This window comes from Mastigoproctus giganteus, chromosome 10 (genome assembly GCF_048544385.1).
Source record: "Mastigoproctus giganteus isolate SK-2022 chromosome 10, ASM4854438v1, whole genome shotgun sequence".
Classification (NCBI taxonomy): Eukaryota; Metazoa; Arthropoda; class Arachnida; order Uropygi; family Thelyphonidae; genus Mastigoproctus; species Mastigoproctus giganteus.
In genome coordinates, this window is record NC_143584.1 from 86,414,821 (window position 1) to 86,437,727 (window position 22,907).

General features: G+C 38.2%; 1 protein-coding gene across 1 annotated transcript in view; it reads left to right on the top strand.

The window, feature by feature from the left end:
* Positions 1-22,907, top strand: part of LOC150079135 (T-cell activation inhibitor, mitochondrial-like) — a 200,974-nt gene that overhangs the window by 96,147 nt on the left and 81,920 nt on the right. The window contains exon 5 of the mRNA XM_090383819.1: positions 12,510-12,730. Within this exon, the coding sequence (XP_090239945.1) occupies positions 12,510-12,730 (221 nt within the window). The remainder of the gene's footprint in view (positions 1-12,509; positions 12,731-22,907) is intronic.

A 22,907-nucleotide genomic window follows, 5' to 3' on the forward strand; every position in this document is an offset into this window, starting at 1 on the left:
ACTGACGATGTTACCAACAGTAAATTCTAAGTGGGAAGCATTCAAGGAATTAATCGTGGATGCTACTAAAAGGTTCATACCTATTAAGAAATATTGTTCAAGGTTTAGGCCTAAATGGTTGTCAAATGAACTAATGAGACTCGTAACAGAGAAGAAAAATGCATGGGATGCATATAAATTATCAAGCGACTCAGAAGCATAGCAGATATAAGTTAATCTGTAATCAGGTCACAAAGAAGGTTCGGCAGGCGAAGGCAGATTACGAGAAATCCTTGGCAAAAGATGCTAAGAAAAACAGCAAGGATTTCTTTACTTATATAAACTCTAAAAGGAAGGGGATGAATCTGATCGGTCCACTTGACATCGATGGTTCGACTGTTGATGATCCTGCTCAGATAGCAAATAAACTGAATGAGTATTTTGCATCTACATTCACACGTGAAGAATTATTAAGGTTTGAAAATGGCAGAAGGTTATCAAATTGTAGCAAGATACTTAATGATTTTGTAATAACCGAGAGCAAAGCGGAAGAGAAATTGTTGAAGTTAAACGTAAGAAAAGCACCTGGAGTGGATGGGATCTATCCAGTTATATTAAAGGAGATGGCAAAGCAACTAAGCAAACCCTTAGCCATAATTATGAGAGCATCCTTGGACTCAGGGGAGGTTCCCACGGACTGGAGATGTGCAAATGTATCCCCAATTCACAAAGGGGGATCAAAGAGTGACACGAGTAATTACAGACCAGTTAGTTTAACTTCTGTTCCGGGTAAAATAATGGAGTCGCTGGTTAAAGATGCATTGCAGGATCATCTAGACAAGACTGCAGCATTAATTCAGACACAGTATGGGTTTGTTAAGGGAAAGTCTTGTCTGACAAATTTGATAGGATATTATGATGTGGTTACAAAGGAACTGGATGCAAAAAATAATTTTGATATCATATATTTGGATTTCAGGAAAGCTTTTGACACTGTTGCGCATGGAAGACTATTGTACAAATTGGAGCAGAATGGTATTAAGGGTAAGTTGCTACAATGGATAAAAGGATGGTTAAGTGCTAGAAGACAGAGGGTGGTAATCAATGGGTGCTGCTCTTCTTGGACTAATGTTATTAGTGGAGTCCCACAGGGTTCGGTGTTGGGTCCACTGTTGTTTTGTATATTTATCAATGATATTGATGAAGGTATATCAGGCTTAATGTCGAAGTTTGCAGATGACACAAAGGTTGGCAGGGTTGTTAATGACAGTAATGGCAGGGTTGTTAATGACAGTAATGGCAGTGTGCTACTGCAACAGGATCTAGATAATTTGGGCAGATGGGCTAAGAAGTGGCAACTGAAGTTTAACCTTGACAAATGCAAAGTACTACATATGGGTAGAAGTAACCCCAGAGAAACGTACCAACTGTGTGGTACTACACTTAAGGTGGTAGTAAATGAAAAAGACCTGGGAGTAATTGTGCAGGCAGATATGAAGTTTTCTGAGCAATGCAGACAGGCTGCCAGGGCAGGTCATGGGGTTTTGTCAATGATATATAGGAATTTTGCTAGCAGGGAAAAGGAGGTGATTATCCCTCTGTATAAGGCAATGGTCAGGCCACACCTTGAGTACTGCGTACAGGTCTGGAGGCCTCATTTTAGGAAGGATGTAGATTTACTTGAGCGTGTACAGAGAAGGGCAACAAGATTGGTGAGGGGAATGAAGGGATCCTCTTACCAAGAGAGGCTTAAGTTCTGCAAATTGCAGTGGCTGGAGACTAGGCACCTGTGCAGTGATCTGATTGAGGTATATAAGGCCTTGAATGGGTTCAGCACGCTGAATTCTGATGGGATCCTCCCACTTGTTCAGATTACGAATCTAAGGGGGCATAAATTCAAATTAAGGAAAGACAGATGTAGAATAGATGTGCGGAAATTTTCCTTTAGCCAGCGGGTGGTTAATTGCTGGAACAAACTTCCATCTGTCGTTGTGGAAGTTGATAGGTTGAATAAATTTAAGGAGGAACTGGACAGGCATTTGGAGGGAACGGTGTTATTTTTTTTTATTTGGCTGATGCTGCATAAGCTCATACATTTGCTTTCTTGCATCACATGCCACTACTACTACTACTACGTTATTAGCATTAGCATTAGTAGAGGCATTTGATGCAAGAAAGCAAGCTTATGCAGCATCAGCCAAAAAAAAAAAAAAAAAAAACCCACTTCCACTTTACCCCTCTGTTTGTTCAAAATACCTGTCCAGCTGAGCCTTAAACTTATTTAGGCTATCAACCTCCACCACAAGGGATGGAAGTCTGTTCCACCAACCAACCACCTGCTGGCTAAAGGCAAATTTCTGCACGTCTATCCTACATCTGTCTTTCCTCAATTTGAATTTATGCCCTCTCAGGTGATTTTTCTGAGCTAGAGGAAGAATGCCATCAGCATTGAGCATGCTTAAACCATTCAAGGCTTTATACACCTCTATCAGATCACCCCACTGGTGCCTAGTCTCCAGACACTGTAATTTGCAAAACTTAAGCCTTTCTTCGTAAGAGCACCCCTTTGTTCCATTCACTAATCTTTAATTCACTAATCTTACAAATGAGGCCTCCAGACCTGTATACAGTACTCTAGGTGTGGCCTGACCATTGCTTTATACAATGGAATAATCACCTCCTTATCCCTGCTGGAAAAAGTCTTGTATATCATTGACAATACTCCATGAGCTACTCTTGCAGCCCGTCTGCACTGCTCAGAGAACTTCATATCTGCCTGCACAACCACCCCCAAGTCCCTTTCATTCTCTACCACTGTCAGTGTAGTACCACAGAGTTGATATGTTACTCTGGGGTTGCTGTTTCCCATGTGTAGTACTTTACATTTGTCAATGTTAAACTTCATTTGCCACCTCTCAGCCCATCTGCTCAACTTTTCCAGATCCTGTTGCAGCAGCATAGTGTCAGTAGTGTCCTTGACAACCCTGCCAACTTTTGTATCGTCTGCAAACTTGGACATTAAGCCCGATATACCATCATCAATATCATTTATAAATACAGAAAACAATAATGGACCCAACACTGAGCCCTGAGGGACTCCACTAATAACATCAGTCCACGATGAGCAGTGTCCATTGATTACCACTCTCTGTCTTCTCCCACTCAACCACCCCTTTATCCATAGCAGCAATTTGCCTCCAATGTCACACTGCTCCAATTTGTGTAGCAGTCTTCCATGTGCAACAGCATCAAAAGCCTTTCTAAGATCCAAGTATATAATATCAAAGTTATTCCCTGCATCCAGTTCTTTTGTGACTGCATCATAGTATCCAATCAAGTTGGTCAGGCAAGACTTCCCCTTAACAAAACCATGCTGTGTCTGAGCTATAACTGAAGTCTTGTCTAGATGATCCTGCAGTGCTTCTTTAACCAGTGCCTCCATTAATTTTCCTGGAACAGAAGTTAAGCTCACAGGTCTACAATTACTTTTGTAAGCCTTTGATCCTGCTTTGTGAATTGGGGTCACATTTTCACATTTCCAGTCAATGGGTACCTCCCCTGAGTCCAAGGAAGCTCTCATAATTATGGCTAAGGGTTTGCTTACTTCCTTTGCTACCTCCTTTAATATAGCTGGATAGATCCCATCCACCCCGGGTGCCTTTCTTGTGTTTATCTTCAACAGTTTCTCCTCCACTTTACTCCCAGTTATTTCAAGATTCTGTAGCTTACTGCTAGAGTTGAATACACCTCTGGCATTCTCCTCGCTGAATAACTTCTCACGTGTGAATGTCGATGCAAAATAGTCATTTAGTTTGTTAGCTACCTGAGCAGGATCATCGACAGTTGACCCATCAATATCAAGTGGACCAATCTGATTCATCCCCTTCTAGAGTTTACATAAGTAAAGAACTCTTTGCTGTTTTTCTTTGCATCCCTTTACGAGAAAAGGGATGCAAAGAAAAAGGGATGCAGATTACGAGAAATCCCAAGGATTTCTTGTAATCTGCCTTCGCCTGCCTAACCTCCTTTGTAACTTGGTTGCATATCAACTTGCATCTATCATAGGCTTCTGTGTCTGTGTTAATTTGGAAGTATCCCATGCATTTTTCTTCTCTGCCATATGCCTCATTAGTTCATCTGACATCCATTTTGGCCTAAACCTTGAACAATATTTCTTAATTGGTATGTAAAGCCTAGTAGCTTTCAAGATAAGTTCTTTGAATGCTTCCCATTTTGAATTTGCTGTTGGTAACGTCATCAGTTGGTCACACTGTATAGAATTTAAATACTGTCTCAGTCCATTGTAGTCGCCTTTACGAAAGCAATAACCCTTCCATTTACCCCTAATGGTAGTTACCTCTTTGAGTAAATCCCACTTCAGCACACTGTGATCACTGCCACCTAGTGGTTCATTTATCTGCAGATTCTTAATGCATGAAGAATCACTGCTGATAATCAAATCAAGAGTATTACTCCCTCTAGTTGCCTCCCGAACATGCTGATGTAGAAAACAATCATCCAATAAATCCACAAAAGCCCTGCTAGTGTGTGAGTAACCAGCCCCCAAATTCCAGTCAATATCTGGGAAATTAAAATCTCCCATTATAAGACTCTCTGATTTACTGGCCCACTCTATTTCCCTGTACAGTTCCTTATTATACTCATCAGAGTCATTAGGCCTATAGCACACTCCTATTCTCAATTTTGATCTCCCAATGTTTATGTCACACCAAACTGACTCAACACTGCACTGTCCAGCGATGTCGACTGGCTTCACTTCCTTGGTTTTTTTGTGTTTCTTAACTAATAGCATAACCCCTCCCCCCTTCCTATCCTGTCTATCCTTTCTGTAGACGTTGTACTCCCCAAATTGCAGTTCTGCATCCCTTATATCTGTGTGACACCACGTCTCCGATATCCCAACAATATCTCCTTCGATGTTTTGAGCAATACCTCAAATTCATCAAATTTATTTACTAAACTCCTAGCATTGGTGTACACGCAAGTATACCTGCACCTGTTTCTATTCTTAGCTACCCTAACACAACCCATGTGTTTACTGCAATGGCTCCCAGCAGTCTCTGAAATACCATGCATCTTGTTTTTCAGGCTTCTGCTCATTCTAATAGAAGCGGTGCAAGAATCTCTTTCACCTCTGCCAGTGGCTACTGTCAATCTATTGGTCTTTGTCTCCCCCAAGCTAGCAGTTTTCCGACCCACCTAACACTGCCTCGATAGCATCAGCAAATATTCTTGCACCCTTTCTATTTAAGTGTATCCCATCCCTGTAGAAGCAATCTCTCCTGTTAACAAGTACAGTCCAGGCTGAAAAAAATTCTACCCCTTGAGCCTTGCACAATCTTTCCAGGGCCGAATTGATCGACAAGGCTCTCATCATATACTCCCTCCTATCGTGTCTGGGCAGAATTACTGACACTTTCAAATTCAAATGAAAAGACACTTTCAATTTGAAACTCCAAATTCAATTTGAAAAGACACTTTCAAATTCATATTCAAATTCAATTATTGGGTATATGCCATCAACTCTAGAAGCATTAACTTTTTTTTAGACTCAAATTTTTTTCTTGTAGTACTTTTTGCCTTGCATTTTTTTGGTACCTTGCATTAATCAGTGTTAAACCTGAATTATTACTTTTCTGCTCATATTCCCATTTATCCAGGTTCTGCTAGAGTAGCATACCCTGATTCCTGTCATTAACGTTCTGTCCTTTTTGTGTCATCAGCAAACTTAGACATTAAAATTGATATGCCTTCATCAATATCATAAATATTGAAAACAGTATGGGTTACATCAAATGAAGGACTCCCTAGTAATGTTAGTCCATAAAGAGCAGTGACCACTATTAACTGTACTGATCATTCCATTCATCATTTCTTTATCCATAGCAGTAACTTGACTATAATGCTTAACTATAGTGCTCCATTTGTACAGCAGTCATTGATGAGGAACAGTATCAAAACTTAAATCTAATTATATGTTATCAAAATTGTTTATTGTTTCTGAGTGACTAATCAGATTGGTCAGACAGCTTTTTCCCTTAAACAGTCCATGCTGGTTGGTTGGATTGGGTTTTATTGGCTCATTAAGGCTATAATATACCATCTATGCTGTGATTGCCATATAAATGCATTCCTCTTAACGTGATTATGCATTACTTCTTTAACCACTTGCTACATTATTTTATATGGCACAGAAATCAAGCTTACAGAGCTTTAATTGCTCACTTTACCCTTTTATCCCCCTCCCTTTTTTTTAATAGGAAAGATATTAGTACATCTCCAGTGTTTAGGGACCCCTTTTGAATCCAAAATGAGGCTACCAAGAGTTGTGCCTGGGATGTGTAGGAAGCCTGTGCCATGACCACTTTTCCTCAGTTTTTTCATTAGAGCTGTCCCCAACTCTACCAATAGGTAGAGTTGGGGAAAGCCCTGATGAAGTTGGCAACAGCCCTAATGAAGAATGACTCTAAAATAGTTTCCTCAGTCTATGTTGAACCTTGGAGATTGTTGAATGCAAGGATGGATCTGAGGTGTTAACCTCAGATCTATCCTTGGTTGGATGAACCAACCAAGTTAAACATAATTTTTGTGTTTGTGAGTCCTTCTGGATGGCTTATGTTGACTTTGTCCCACATAAATGAATTTTTTTCCCCTGTTAATCTAAATGGGAATAGGTTTCTTTCTTCTAAATGTGATACTTGTAAATCTGAATGTGCTGAATTTTGAGTGTAAATTATTTGCCATCATTATTTTCAATGCCGACCGGGCTAGCCGAGTGGGTAAAGTACCTGCCCGGTAACCCAAAGGTCGCGGGTTCGATTCCCGCCTCGGGCTTGGATCAAAGTACTGCAAAAACCTTGGGAGGTGCAATATGGCCACAGAAGCCGATGCGCCAACAACTACCAAATCAAAAAAAAAAAAAAAAAAAATTATTTTCAATGGAAAAGAAATGAAAGATTTATTCATATTCTAATTAATAATAGAACAAATTAAATACAAAATATTTTTGTTCATTACTTTTATAACTAATTGTAACTTTCTTGATCAAATCCAACAGTAGTCAGCCAGCATATTTAGATTCTTTCCTTGTTCAGTTGTCTTTTTATAAAATCACTTTTTTTTGTGAATGTGGCTAATGGTTTTATTAAGCTACTTCACTTACAGCACCCTGGTCTGATGGAAAATTTTTTAATTGCAACTGCATCTTCATATTACCTATATTTTTAAGTGTCTAGCATTTTAAGAATATCACCACAATTTTTTTCTCTAATGTTGCCTAGGAACTCAATCATTTTAAATAACAGAAATAAATTTACCTTAGCCATCAGAACACTAGACTGTTAATCTTAGGGTCATGAGTTCGAATCCATGCTGTGCTGCTGACCTTGGTCCCTTCTTCTAGGAGGAGCCAACGTGTCCCACTTTATTGTATTTTATTTATTTATTTTTTATTCTATTAGATGTAAAAAAATAAAATAGATGTATTGGTGTCTAATGCATATATGAACTCCATCTTTAACAGAGAAATTGGCTGTGAAGTATAAGAAAAGTCCATTACAATTGTATAAAAATGACAAATGTTTTTTTACATTGATATGAGGAATTTTTATGGGTATTTTTCACAACGTTGCTGAATTATTTGGTCTCAGGCAAGGGTAGCACAGTTGTTCCTCCTGGAAACTTCAGCTTTTTTTTTGTCCAGCAAAACAGGAAAATCGACCACAAAACACGTGCAATTTACAGACAGTATACATAGTGGCCTAAGTTGCTGACATGCCTAAAACCCAATGAAAACAAACATTAATTTCTGGGAGAATTGCAGCCTTCAAAACAGGCAAGCAGAGTATAGAATACACACAGTCCATAGAATGCACACAGTCTATTCATAAAACACACTGACACTCATGGAATTGGGTGCCTCAGCACAAGTACTAGACAGCGATGAATGCAATTTGCATTTTTATGAATAACAACCTTGAATTTTATGACAGGCCATAGGGAAGGTAGGCCTTCATTTTTTTTCTAATGCCTTAAAGCTTTATAATTGCTTTCTCTTAGAGTTCAACTGGATTTTCTTCAGATTGTGAGTACTTCCAGAATGGAATGACTGCTAGTGTATCCATAATTGAGAATTTATAGAATGTTCTATGGAGAAAAATTTCAAGTAATTGGCCACTAGAAGTGGCCGTTACTTGAAATTTGCATCTTGAGGTCTAAAAATTGCATCAAAATGTGATTTATTTCTATACCAAATTTCACTGACTTGTATTCTGCAAACTACTTCACTTATGTTATTATATACCTTAAATTTTCTAATGGTAATGTAAAATCAGAAATTAGTGTATCGAAATTAGAATATGTACATGGCACTGAGAACTACTGATTTTTATTTTACAATATTAGGTGAAAAAAAAATTGACAAAACTTTGAAAATACTTTATTTAACAGTATAAATAATGCAGTTTTAGTTCTTAAAAGCTAATTTGGGAAATGTGCTCCCATTTTTCAGCTGTATTTCTAATCTGTGCTGAAAATTTTTCATGACACAACGTAAGTTTTCATCTTTATTTCTTATAGAATCTTCCCTTTTAATTCAGAACTATTTGAAGGACAATCATGAAAAACTATTTTCTTCAGATATCCTTACCAATTGGTCTCAAAGAAATCCTAGAGAACTGCTTGAAAAGCTGTTTCACAGCCTTTCATGCATTCCTGAAGGTCACAGTATAATATATAGTTAAAATATTTGGAATCATGTATTTTTAAGGGAAAGACTCAAATGGCAATAATGAATGCAATAAATGAATACAGGTACATTCATTTATTGCAGACATTTTTACAAAAATGAGCTTTAAGGCCAGGAATTGATCAGAATAATGTTTATTTCTAACACAGCAACCCACACTTTCTTTGCCACACATCTAACATAACTTTGCCAACTATGTTGTTTCAAGATTTGGTCAGATTGCATGGTCTGTAAGGCCACCCCCCCCCCTTCTCAACCTAAGAGCAAATGACTTTTTACTGTGCAAATATTCTGAAGGAATGAGTCTGAATGCCCTTCAGATATATACCAAATTAAAAGAATATTGTTAATTGTTAATAACAAAAACTTGTTATTGTGTCATGGATAATTTTTTTAGCAATTAGGGAGGGAATGTCTTGGTTTTTAAGAACTGCATTATATATAGGTGCAATACTTGTGGCCCATGTAGCTCTTGTTAGTGGCATGCGTCCTAATGTTAAAAAAAAAAACAAAAAAACAATTGTACAATTAATTTTAAAATCTGATATGAACCAAATACATACAGCAGTGCTTTTCGGTGTGTTGCCAAAATTTGGCATGCTATTAGCATTATTTTCATTTTGGTTTGCTCTCACTTAATGAATATGCTTCTGTTCTGAGAAAGGCTATGTGCATAGAGAGGAATTAATGCTTACCTACCTACCCTTTCAATGTAAGGAGCATTTGTTAATTAATATAAATTCCACGTTTATTGACTTAATCCAGTCCAACTTTGCTAACAGTGAGGTAATTTTCCTTGGTGATTTTAATGTTCACAACTCCGGCTGGCTTCTGTTTTCTAGTCACACCGACCCAGCTGGTCGAGATGCTGTGGCTTTTGCAATTACTAATGACCTTTCACAGATTGTTCATTTACCTACCAGAATACCAGACAATCCTAACCATACAGCCAACACATTTGATCTTTTTCTCACAAACAACCCTTCTAAGTACATGGTCAAAGTGAGTGATCCTTTAGGCACCTCAGATCACAACTTGGTGATTGTTTCTTCTCCAGTGACACCTTTATCTCATGGCTGTTCCCAACCTCGTGTTGTTTGGCATTACGAGAATGCAAAATGGGATGACCTGCGCGATTTCATTTCTTTTCTTCTTTTCCTTAATCGGATTACTTTTTCAAAACTTCTGATGTCAACGTTTGCTCAGATCGTGCCAGTGAAATTATTCTTGTAGAAATGGAATCCTTTATTCCACACTTCACTTTAAAATCTTGTCCTTTATCTAAACCTTGGTTTTCCAATAAATGTGCTAAGGCTGTTCAAGAGAAGAATGTTGCATATTGTAATTGGCTTGTTTCCAATTCCTCAGTTTCATTTTCTGTTTACACCAAAGCTCGCAACAATTGTAAAGCAGTTATTAATCAGTCCAAACTAGATTTTGAACAGGCTAAGAGTAGAAAACTTGCTTCTTACCCTAATGGTAGCCGAGCATTCTGGTCTCTTGCCAAAGCTGTTGGCCGCAACTTTTGCCCATCTCTGTCAAAACCAGATGGTTCTGTTGTCACTTCTGCCAAGAATAAAGCTGACCTGCTAGCATCCCATTTTTCTTCCAACTCATGTTTTAATGATCTTGGTAAAACACTTCCCACCATTCCCAACATGCTCCATTCAATGCCTCCTGTGGTCTTTCGTCACAAGGATTTTGACGAATCTTGATGCTAAGAAAGCGCCAGGTCCTGATGGTATTTCTCCACTTGTTCTCAAAACCTGTGCTCCTGAACTTACTCCTGTTCTTTGCCATCTTTTTTCAATTTGTTATTCCAAAGGTGTTTTTTCTTCTGCTTGGAAATTTGCTCATATCCAGCCAGTTCCTAAAAAGGGTGACAAATTCCTTCCATCCGATTATCGTCCTATTGCAATTACTTCTACTCTTTCTAAAGTAATGGAGAAATCAATTAACCGCCAAATCTTAAACTGCCTAGAAACCTTCTGTCTGATCAACGATCACCAGTATGGATTCCGTCAGTGTTGATCCACTGGTGATATTCTGGCTTATGTTACCCATTTATGAACAAATTCAATGAAAAAGTTCGGTGAAACACAAGCAGTTCTCTTGATATCTCAAAGGCTTTCGATTGTGTTTGGTATAAAGGTCTAAGCAAGCCTCCATCTTATGGTTTGCCAACTGTTTTTTGTAATTGGTTATTCAGTTTTCTCTCTGATTGCTCACTGAGGGTGATGGTAGATGGCTCTGTCTTCTAACTTCTTCTCTAATGCTGGTGTCCCCAAAAGTTTAATTCTTTCCCCCACTCTTTTCCTCTTGTACATTAATGACCTTCCATTGACTGGAAATCCTATCCATAGTTTTGCTGATGATAGCACATTGCCTCCCACTTTCCATTTTGCTCAATCAGCTTCAACTTCTCGAATATCCGCTACCAATTCCTTAAATGCTGATCTCCAGGTAATTCTCCAGTGGGGCAAAGACAGTTTAGTTGATTTCAATCCTTCTAAAACTCAGTCTTGTCTTATATCTCACAAAAAGGATTCTTCTGCTCCTATGCTTATCTTTGATGACACTCCAATTTCTAGGCAAAATGATATATCTCTTTTAGGGATTACCCTGACTTCTAATCTCTCTTGATACAAGCACATTACAAATATTGCTTCCGCTGCATCTCAAAAACTTGGTTTTCTCTTTTGGCATTACTTTTCTTCCGAACAGCTGTTCACTCTGTACAAACGCAAATCCGCCGTACCATGGAATATTGTTCCCACATCTGGGGTGGTGCCAGATGTGGGATCTAGATTCCATTCAGAAGAGGGCAGTTAGATTAATTAATGACTCCTCTCTAACAGAGTCTCTCCACTTGCTGTCTCATAGACGTACTATTTCTGCTGCATGCCTTTTCTACAGATACTTCCATGGGTACTGTTCTTCTGAATTGGCTTCATTAATTCCTGTTCTCTCTTTCAAAACAGTCCAAACACGTGCCGCCACCAGCCAACATCCATTTACTGTCCATCTTCAAACTCACAGAACCAACTTTTCATCTTCCTTGTTTATTCATTCTACTTCCGTTTTCTGGAACAACCTTCCTTCATACGTATTTCCTGAAAATTACCGTCTGCAGAAATTCAAGTCTAATGTCAATAAATATCTTCTTTTGTCTTCTCAACCTCCAACCCAAGCATCGTACTAAGTACTACAGGTTCTAATACCTCTCGTGTTTGTGGTTTTCATAATAAAATAAAATAAAATAAATAAATATTAAACTATACAGAACCTGTCTGCATTAACCTATATTAAATTTATTTTATAAATGTAAAATGGTTTAATTGTTTTTATTACAAGCATTTAGCATAAAATTCCTTTATACTACATAAAGGAATAGTTAGCAAAAACAATTGGTGGGGGTCTGGCATGTGGATCACTGGATGTTGGGGCATTGATTCTGATAGTTTTTGGATCCACCCTAGGTAGCATATAATGCATTTCCAATATAACATATGGGATGCTGCAGGAAGAAAAGTGGAAAAATTAGAAAAAGATAAATTAGTAGCTACCACTGATTTAATCTGTTAAATGATTTTTTTTTCTAAGTTATGTCAGTTTACTCAGCTGCTACTAAGTAATAAAAACTATTATTTAACAGTGCTGAATATCGTGCTTCTAAGTTCCATGCATGTTTTTAAAAAATTTTTTCATTAAGCTAGCCATAGATATTAGAAAATTTTTTCTTGTTGTTTTTGTACATTTATAGAAATTGGCTAATAGAAAATATTAGAGAAGCTCAAGATAAGCTTCGAGCTTGCCAACCCATAAGAGAAGAAACTGAAAGGTTATGTAGAGAGCTAAAGGAAACTTTGAATCTAAAAGACATTATATGGGACTGTGGTTGGGAAGTAAGCCATTTTCGTGGATGTTTGCTTAGTTTCCGTGGTCTTTCAGTGCAGCATTCAGCAGACATGAAAGTGTTACAAGGTAAGCAATTAGTTTTTCAATAAATGAAATTATATATAATGTAAGTGAACTCTAAAATTCTTAGTAATGTGAATTGAAAATTTGCCTCTTTCTTTTATAATTGTTGCCATTTACCTGAAGGATACAGATTTATATGAGGTTACTATTGCAAATTAGGAAAATTTAATATTCCATAAAATATATAACTTTTTTTGTACTTTCATAACTTCTAATTTTTTTTTTTTTTTTATAACTTCTTGATTTCTAGCTTAATTTTTAGAATTTTATCCCAATGCAGAATATTTTTCCTTTTCCTGATTTGTTCTGAAGCACATAGAATTGGTAAAAGGTGCTGACTGAGTTCTGCTTGACTTTTTTTTTTTTTTTTGCTCCCTACAGTTCGATTAATTTTGGTTTATTCGTGTATATTTTGGTGTATTCGTAGTATATTTTGGAGATGGTGTTTGTACTATTGCTCTGAGCGGTAGTTCAAATGCAATCAATAGTTTTTAATATAGTCTGATTAGTGTCACAGTTTACTTGCACTAGTTCACAATTACATATATTTAGTGTGGTCCTATATTTAAAATTTTAATGTAGGATATTTTTAAAAAGCCCTTCATTGTAGATAACTAATGTTTTATTAAATATTTTGTGATATTTTTGTAACTTCATTAGTTAATGTGGTTTCCAATAGAAAGGTAAGCATGGCATGATGCAGGAGGAAATTGTCTCTGGCAGTTTGCCTATGAATCAAAAGGTCATTGCTTGTGCTCACTGTGGCATGTATGCAGAGCTTTCTCAAGCTATTGGTGATGTATTTTCATGTGTTAGATGTAGGGAGTTTGACAATCTTCTGTCAACATTTTGTGTGCTACCGGATGAGATTGAAAAAGCAAGCTGATGCCCTAATGAGTAATTAGGTCCAGAGACTTTGCAGTTACTGAAGTATCCATTGCTATTCCAAGTTCCAGAGGATTTGGCTTTAGAGGAGTTCATCAGGTGCCAATTTGTTTGGCTCTGAATGGGTAATTTTAATGGACAATTCAGTTATTAGGGAAACTGGAATATTTTGTGTAATAAAAAGAAGTGGAACAGAACCAGATTATGTTTTACTGGTGCTATCAATGTTACCAAATTTGAGTTCTTGAAGGAGGCTAAAGAGTTTGTAGTTATCCATGAGAATTAATGGCTTGAAGCAAAATCGAACCAAGGACCTGGTCACTAAATATATATATATATATATATATATATTTATATAGCACCTCCATAGCCAGGTGGGCAGGAGCAGCAGTGCATAGCACACGCTTCTTGATTAGACTGGGGTTCGAGCCCGTGACCACCAAATACGGAGAATGCAGAAAGGTCAGGGAATGACCATCGCATATTCCTGGAGCAATATGGCCTTAGTTGCTAATGCTCCTATAAACCAAATAACAAACAAACAAACTAAATTTATGGTCATACTGGAAAAATGGTATTGGATAGGTAAAAAATGTCTGCAATCTTATCTGGCTACAACAGGAGGGCTTCTGTGATGAGATTCTTGTTGATTATTATCTCTCTATACATTAAAAAGTTTTCCTACTGGTGATATTTATTCAACCTTGAGAAAAAGTTTTCCTTCCAGTGCTGTTTATTTGACCTCAAGAATGCTGCGTGGTGGGGTAGGCAATAGGAGAAGAGGGTGTAGGTCACATGGTATAAATGTGTGTGTGGGGGGGGGGGGTAGTTACATCACTACAAATGCACAAAATAACTACATGGGTCATTTCCTGATTAGATATCGATCAGTACGTTTTGACAGGTGTCTCGAATCCATGACGTTTTTGATTTCCTAACGTATTAATTAACCCAATGCCGCTACCTAGATTAGCAATCACCAATTCCAAGAGAAAACAACGGGCGTCAGTAGTATTCATGGAAACATAGAGTGAAAGGTTACAAACTAATCAGAGAATAAGTTTAATGAGTGCAGAGCAAGTGGAAAATCAGTGCGAGAGGAAGCTGGTAGCTAATATGGAGAACAGGCCGAAACTCAGTGAATCGTTAAACGGCTCAGACATAACGTAAGACCGTCACAAGATCTTGATAATGAAAAAACCACCGAAGTATCATATTGTGATTTAGGTGATATGGTAGATGAATGTCAACATTGCGGCATCTTTTCACAGCGAACTTGGAAGAGCTGCAGTTTCACGTTGTCATGGAAGGAAGGTATGCCGATGGCAGATACCTATCCAGATGCTTTAAAGATGTTGTTGTTTGACAACATGGAAAAAGGGAGACACTTCTGAGAAAATGTTTGGGTCTACAATACACTTTTACGTCTTTTAATGCCCAAAACATGGACTTTCAAGATGGCAGTGGCACTTATACAATGCGAAAATGAGAAGGCCCCATGGTGTGAAAGGAATGACAAGTTTAATGTCCATTAGAGACTCCACAATTCGGCCAAATCAGCATTTATGACGACGGAGAAGCATTGATGAAACAAACCAAGCACAGTGAGTGCGGGAGTTGGCGAGTAAAGCCCCCTAGTTATTATTATTATTTTTTTTTATGAAAACCCCAAACACGAGAAGTATTAGAACCTATAGACTTAGTACTGTGCATGGGTTGGAGGTTAAGAAAAGGAAAGAAGATATTTGTTGACATGAACTTCTGTAGATTATAATTTTCAAGAAATACGTATGTAGGAAGGTTGTTCCAGAAAATGGAAGTTGAATGAATAAATGAGGAAGAAGAAAAGTTGGTTCTGTGAGTTTGAAATTGGACAGCAAAAAAGATGTTGACTGGTTGTAGCATGTGTTTGGACTGCTTTGAAAGAGAGGGTGGGGATTATAGAAGCCAATTCAGAAGAACAGTACTCATGGAAGTATCTATAGAAAAAGCATGCAGCAGAAACAATGTCTATGAGATAGAGAGTGGAGGGACTCTGTTAAAGATGAGTCATTAATTAACCTGACTGCCCTCTTTGAATGCAATCTAGAAGCCTTGAGAGAGAGAGAGAGAGAGAGAGAGAGAGAGAGAGAGAGAGAGAGAGAGAGAGAGAGAGAGAGAAGGGGGGGGGCTTGGGCCACTTCCCCAGGTGTGGAAACAATATTCCATGGTAGGATGGATTTGCAATTTGTATAGACCGAAGAGCTGTTTGGAAGGAAGGTAACAGGAACAGCAAAAGAAAACCCCCAGTTTTTTAGATGCAGAGGAGGCAATATTTGTAATGTGCTTATGCCAAGAGAGAGATTAGAAGTCAGAGTTATCTTTGCCCCACTGAGAATTTCCTGGAGATCAGCATTTAAGGTATTGGTAGCAGATATTCAAGAAGTTCAAGCTGTTTGAGCAGGGCAAGGTTTCTCAACCTGAAGGTGGAATGCAATGTGCTATCATCAGAAAAACTATGGATAGGATTTCTGGGCAATGGAAGAAAGTCATTAATATACAAGAGAAAAAGAGTGGGAGAAAGAACTGATCCTTGGAGAACACCAGCGTTAGTGGAGAAGTTGGAAGACAGAGAGCCATCTACCATCACCTGCAATGAGCGGTCAGAGAGAAAAACTGGATACCTAATTATAAAAAAACAGTTGGCAAAGCATCCATAAGATGGATACTTATTTAGAAGACTTTTTTGCCAAACATGATCAAAAGCCTTTGAAGGTCAAGAGCAACTGCTTTAGTTTCACCAAACGTTTCCATTGAATTTTTCATAGATGCATGACATAAGCCAGAATATTACCAGTGGGTCGATATTGACTGAATCTATACTGGCAATCATTCATCAGTTGGAAGGTTATTGGAAGGTTAGGAGGTTTTAGTTTAAGCGCTAGCTGTTAATTGATTTATCCATTACTTTAGAAAGAGTAGACGTCATTTCAATGGGGTGATAATTGGATGGGAGGGATTTATCACCCTTTTTAGGAACTGGCTGGATGTGAACAAATTTCCAAGCAGAAAGAAAAACACCTTTAGAATAAGAAGGTGAAAAACGGCTACACAGAACAAGAGTAAGTTCAGAAGCACAGGTTTTGAGAACAAGTGGAGAAATCCCATCAGGACCTAGAGCTTTCTTAGCATCAAGATTTGTCAAAATCCTTCTGACATCCTTTTGACAGGAGCCATTGAATGGAGCATACTGGGAATGGTGGGAGGTGGTTTACCAAGATCATTAATACACGAGTTGGAAGGAAAATAGGCTTTATCAGCTTTATGATAAAGCTGATATGATTGGCTCAAGTAGCAATAGAACCATTTGGTTTTGACAGAGGTGCAGAGATGGGCCAAAGTTGTGTCTAATAGCTTTGGCAAGAGACCAAAATGTTCGGCTACCATTTGGAGAAGAAGCAAAATTTCTACTCTTAGCCCATTTGAAATATAGTTTGGACTTGATTAATAATTACTTTATAATTGTTGTGAGCTTTGGTGTAGGCTGAAAATGAAACTGAAGATTTGCAAACAAGCCAATTACAATATGCAACAGTCTGCCATTGAACAGCCTTAGCACATTTATTGGGAAACCAAAGTTTAGATAAAGGAAGAGATTTTAAGGTGGAGTGCGGAATAAAGGATTCCATTCCAACAAGAATAATTTCACTGACACAATCTGAACAAATGTTGACATCAGAAGTTTTGAAACAGAAATCTTGTAGACCATCCCATTTTGCATTCTTGTAATGCCAAACAACAGGAGGCTGAGAATAGCCACAAGAAAAGGACTCCATTGGAGAAGAAACTATCACCAAGTTGTGATCTGAGGAGCTTATCCTTTTGATATCCAAAAGGGATTGTTTGGATGTTTGTTACTGTTTGTTTAGTTTGAAAGTAATTGCTCTATGATCTGATGTGGTCCAGGCTGGCTGGACACACCAGTCTGTACTTTTATAAGCTATTAAATTTGTAGCAAGAGTGACATCATTGTCACTCCTCCACATGGTGCTGCTGAAACTTGGCAGGTTATTTTGCTGATTTAATACTTGAAATACCTGACTATGTATTCAGAAGTATCTGGCCATTGTGTGTGTGTGTGCCTGCTCTATCTTCTGCAAGGCTGTACCATAACGTTCCTGCAGTTGACATCAACACTCACACAATAATATTAGCATTAGGTAACAAATCTGTAACTACTTGTAGATATTCAATAGTGTGATTTATATCTTCACCTGGTCTGGAATACAATGAACTGTCCCACAGCACTGGTGATATGGGTGCACACTGCCACTACTAAGGTACCTATATTATTTTCTTCTAATTTGAGTTTGATCTGATCTACAACAGTTTTTGCTCTTTGAGTATTCAATAAAATGAGATTTAGAGCTCTAGTCACATTTATGTTTTTAATTTGGCCCATAATTGCTCCTAGATTGTATATAAGTTTAATTATATTTTTATAACAGGGGCATTTGTCATCCCTAATACTGTGTGCATGATCAGTCAGCCATGCTGCCTTGCAGTAGCACATCGGCTGCTGCTGATTTTTATTTTTGCAATATTTGTAATCGTGGCCAAGAACTGTGCAGTGACCACAGACAGATTCTTTCTGACTGCAATCCCTGGAAGTGCGCTCATATTTGTGACAATCATAACATTTTATTGGGAAATGTCCCCTAAATTATATGCTAGTCCAACCAACATAGATTCTTTGTTGTCCTTTTAAATGTTGCTGAAGTCTCGGTGAAATTTCAGCAGTAAAATTAAGCTGCCCATTCTTTCTACTCTTAGTTCCTCTTTTCAGTATAAATTCATTAGCAAACTCATATATGGTTAGGATGTCCTTGAAGTTTTTATAATAGAAGTCAGTTATAAGCTCCGTTTCGAGAATTGACTCTGTAATATTAAAAATTAATATATTCGGATTCCTTCCTTTTGAGTTTGTCTAATTTTAAGCCCAGTTTTGGTATTTCAGGGTGATTTTGTACCCTGATCAAGTCTTCTTTTGTTGCCACCTCTGGTATGGCACCAGTATTTATGGTTTTTCTTAGATTATATACTTTTATATCTTTCAAATGTAGTTTAAGTTTATTTATGACTGTTTCCTTAAAGGTTTCCTTGTCTTTAGGTCTAGAAGCAGCGAGATTATATGCTAGTTGATCCGGAAGCCTCCTAGAGAGTTACCAATAGGTTTAGTCTGGTGTACTAACCAGTGGCTAGCCTGCGAAACACTGTTTTAGAGTTGTACTCTCAAAATGTAAGGAAGATTGGATCTTGCCATGATATCTATCATAACCTCAAAAGACATCAATCATACTGCATGATGGAAGGTATGGGGGAGGGTAACCGGAGCTTTGTTCTGGAGACTAAACATGGTTTCCACCACTTTAAGCCTCCAATAAGCAGAGTGGTGGTATTGCCCTGGTTCATGAGAGTCATCTACCACCTAGTGTTGCGTGGTAACACAGAGAGGCAGCATTCCTCTGTGTGGTGTAGGCATCACACCTCAACCCCTGCTTATATTGGTTTGCACCTGGGGGGTCATATCCAGGGTTACTTACACTGAGTGATCACTGAATTATGATTACCTACCTAATATTTCGTAGGTCCTCCTTTTGCCTTCAGTACAGCAGCTATCCGACGTGGCATTGATTCAACAAGATATTGGAAGCGTTTGGGAGGTATGGCCAACCAAGCTGTGTGTAATGCGGCTAGGCTAGCAATGCAGATATGGAAGTGATAGGTGTATCCAGACACTCGATATGCCTTTCCATAGTGTCCCACAAGTGCTCTTTGGGATTGATATCGGGGAAGTTCAGAGGCCAATCGATATGCTGTAAGTCAGAACTGTGTTCCTCGAACCATTCCTGCACATCAAGTGTCCGATGGCTCGGCTCATTGTCATCTTGGAAGACACCATCGCCATTCGGGAAAAAGTGTAACCTAGCGGGGTGTACATAGCAAGCAGTTCATGATAGTGGATACCAGTGATACATTGTTCCACATGCAACAGGGGCCCAAGTTCTTGCCAGTGAAACATGCCCCACACCATACAACCGCCTCCACCGGCCTGCACTTTTGATACCATGCATGATGGATGAAGAGCCTCATGTTGTTGATGCCAAATCCATACATGACCATCCACAGTGTGGAGTAAATAATGTGGCTCATCCGACCAGCACGCCTTCTTCCAGTCTTCTAACATCCAACTTGCATGCTCTTTGCACTAGGCGAGTCTTTTATGCTGATGAACCTTGGTTAGCAGAGGATGCTGTAGGGGTTGTCTACTGGTATAGCCCATATGTGCGAGCATGTGACTCATGGTCATGCCAGATATTGTTCCGGGTTGGCCCATGTTGTATTGGGTAGTCAACTCTTCAATAGTGCTGCACCTGTTCGCTTGTGGCGCCTTCGTGAGCAGGAGCAGCAGCAGTGCGTAGCACACGCTTCTTGATTAGACCGGAGTTCGAGCCCGTGACCACCAAATACGGAGGATGTGGAAAGGTCAGGGAATGACAACCGCATATCCCCAGAGCAACATGGCCTTAGTTGCTAATGTGCCTAAAAAAACCAAATAAATAACTGTTCGCTTGTATGAGTCGTCGGACCAGGTGCTCACGTCTAACATCAACCTTTCGCTGACCTTTGCAGTCTTACCGTCGGTTGTTGTTTGACCATTTTGACGCCAGTCCTGGTACACTTTAAGAACGGCGGCTCTTGAACACCCCACCAATTCAGCCGTTTGGGAAATTGAGGCACCAGATCATCAAGCACTCACAATTTGTCTTTTATCAAAGTCTGATAAATTGTTCCTTTTACCCATCACACTTGGAATTTTACTACCTACTGAACCACTGACACCTTATCAATGCTATGTATGTTGACTACCAGGTGGGAAGGAGCAGCAGTGCATAGCATACGCTTCTTGACTAGACCGGGGTACGAGCCCGTCACCACCAAATACGGAGGATGCGGAAAGGTCAGGGAATGACCACCGCATATCCCGGAGCAATATGGCCTTAGTTGCTAATGCTCCTAAAAATCAAATAACAAACAATATGTTGACTAACTCTGCACTCTTGTATCTCCAGTGGTCAACAGGTTGCATTCAGTTTTCATAGGAGTAGTCATAATTCAGTTATCACTCAGTGAATAGTCCCACACTATTGTAAAGGTGCAAGCAGAGGATTTGACTGTCACAGACTGACCGGACTTCACCGAAATTCGGTCCACTTGACTTGAGTATCACCCGAATATCAGTTCCATCAGCGTTTTAGACCCTCAGGCAGCAAGCACAACTTGTCATATCTGAGAGAATGTCTATGACACCCTCAACTTCATACTTGAGGAATCTGTAAGGTCGATGGCACAATTTTTTGCAGCATGGCTTGCTTCTGCTTGGTGAAGAAAATTCATTTGAACAAAGGAGATGCTAGGATCTTCATGAATATCATCGAGTCATTAAGAGTCAGAGAAAAACTGAGAACTGGAATAGCTTGAAGAGTCGTTGGAGATTTGCAGATTAGTAACATGGACAAAGATGCTTGCACTACTTAAAACTGTTAGTTATTGCAGCTATTAAGTGTAATGGTGTAGTGCAGCACCTGCTCAGAGTGCTTATAATGCTAATACAATGAGAGAAAATGTTTAGGAAATGCTACAACTAATCAAATGTCCATTTGTAAAATTCTATTTACTTGGAATGGGATAGTGATATAAAAAATGTAAGACAGTTTTATACTAATACTAGATGTTTAGTTAATAAATTTGAAGGTGAAGTACTCTTTAAATCTTTCAAATGCTGACATAATAGGGATGCCATTCTGATATGCTGGCTGCAGAATTTTAATATGGTAAGTATACAATGTATAAGGAGGGATTTACGCATATGCTTCAAATCAGTCGTATAGATTCAAGGAGAATGTACATCCACTGGATGGAGAGAACAAATTCAGATTAACACTGAATCAGTTTTGTATGATATAGTCAAAGAGTGAAATGGAGAACAGTAGTATGCCTACAAACCTAATGATTTCATTGAGTGGGATGAACAGCAGCTATATATACAAATGAGAGTATATTATTCTGGAGGATTTGAACTCCAAATGTTAGCATTAGCAGTAGTAGAGGCATATGATGCAAGAAATCAAACTTATATAGCATCAGCCAAAAAAAAAAAAAAAACTCTCCCATTTCACTAAGGCAGAACTAGGCAAACTTCCATCTGTTGTAGACCTTCACTACAACAGATGGAAGTTTGTTCCAACTATCAACCACCCGCTGGCTAAAGGCAAATTTCCGCACATCTATTCTACAATTGTCTTTCCTTAATTTGAATTTATGTCCCCTCAGGTGAGTAATCTGAGCAAGAGGAAGAATCCCATTAGCATTAAGCTTGCTCAAATCATTCTTAGTGCATATTAATGCACTAAGTAGTAGAATTTGTTTCTTGAACCACCTTGATTGATCAGGAGACAGCAACCTTTACCACCATATGAGCTGCCTTTAAAATAAACTGTCTCAATACGAGACTATCAACATTTTTTTTTTAAAACACTCGTATTTCTACCTTAAAATGAAATGAAATTATAAGAATAGAATTATAATTCTATAACCTATAACTATAGGTTATAGAATTATAATTTTTTTTCTTAATAAAAACACATTAGGTAGGTATATAAGTTTGAAGTAAACTTTAAACTAAATCATGTAAGTAATTAATCAGATATCTGGCATTGGAATATTTGGTAAATATTTTACAAACATGAAGCAGTAAAAACATACTTAATAATAATAATAAAAAAACATACTAATGAAAACGAGAGAATGCTACTGCCCATCTGGCACGGAAATATTCTTTATGGCAGTGTTTCTCAACCAATAATCAGCAGAATTATGAGGGACCCACGAGGGGTTTGAGAATTTGATTAGGTCTATTTAGTAGAAAGTTTTTTTAATAATTTCTTTCTTTCTTTCTTTTCTTTTTTTTTTTCAATATTTTGATCCCAACAAGGATCAAAACTCATCTGGGTGGTGGCATAGACGTTAAATAGGAAGCAATGTACTTCTCCATTGGAATAGTTCTTTTTATTTAAAGTAGCACAGTATGAAGCATCTCATGGTGAACTACTTCACAGTATGAAATTACTGCACTAGTAGGATGCCTGCTCAAAGCTGTGTGTAGAAAGAGGCTATGAAAGCCATGTACAACTTTTTATAGCTTGAGGCTTTTGCACCAAACTTATGTCTAATTCACTTATTGCAACACACACAC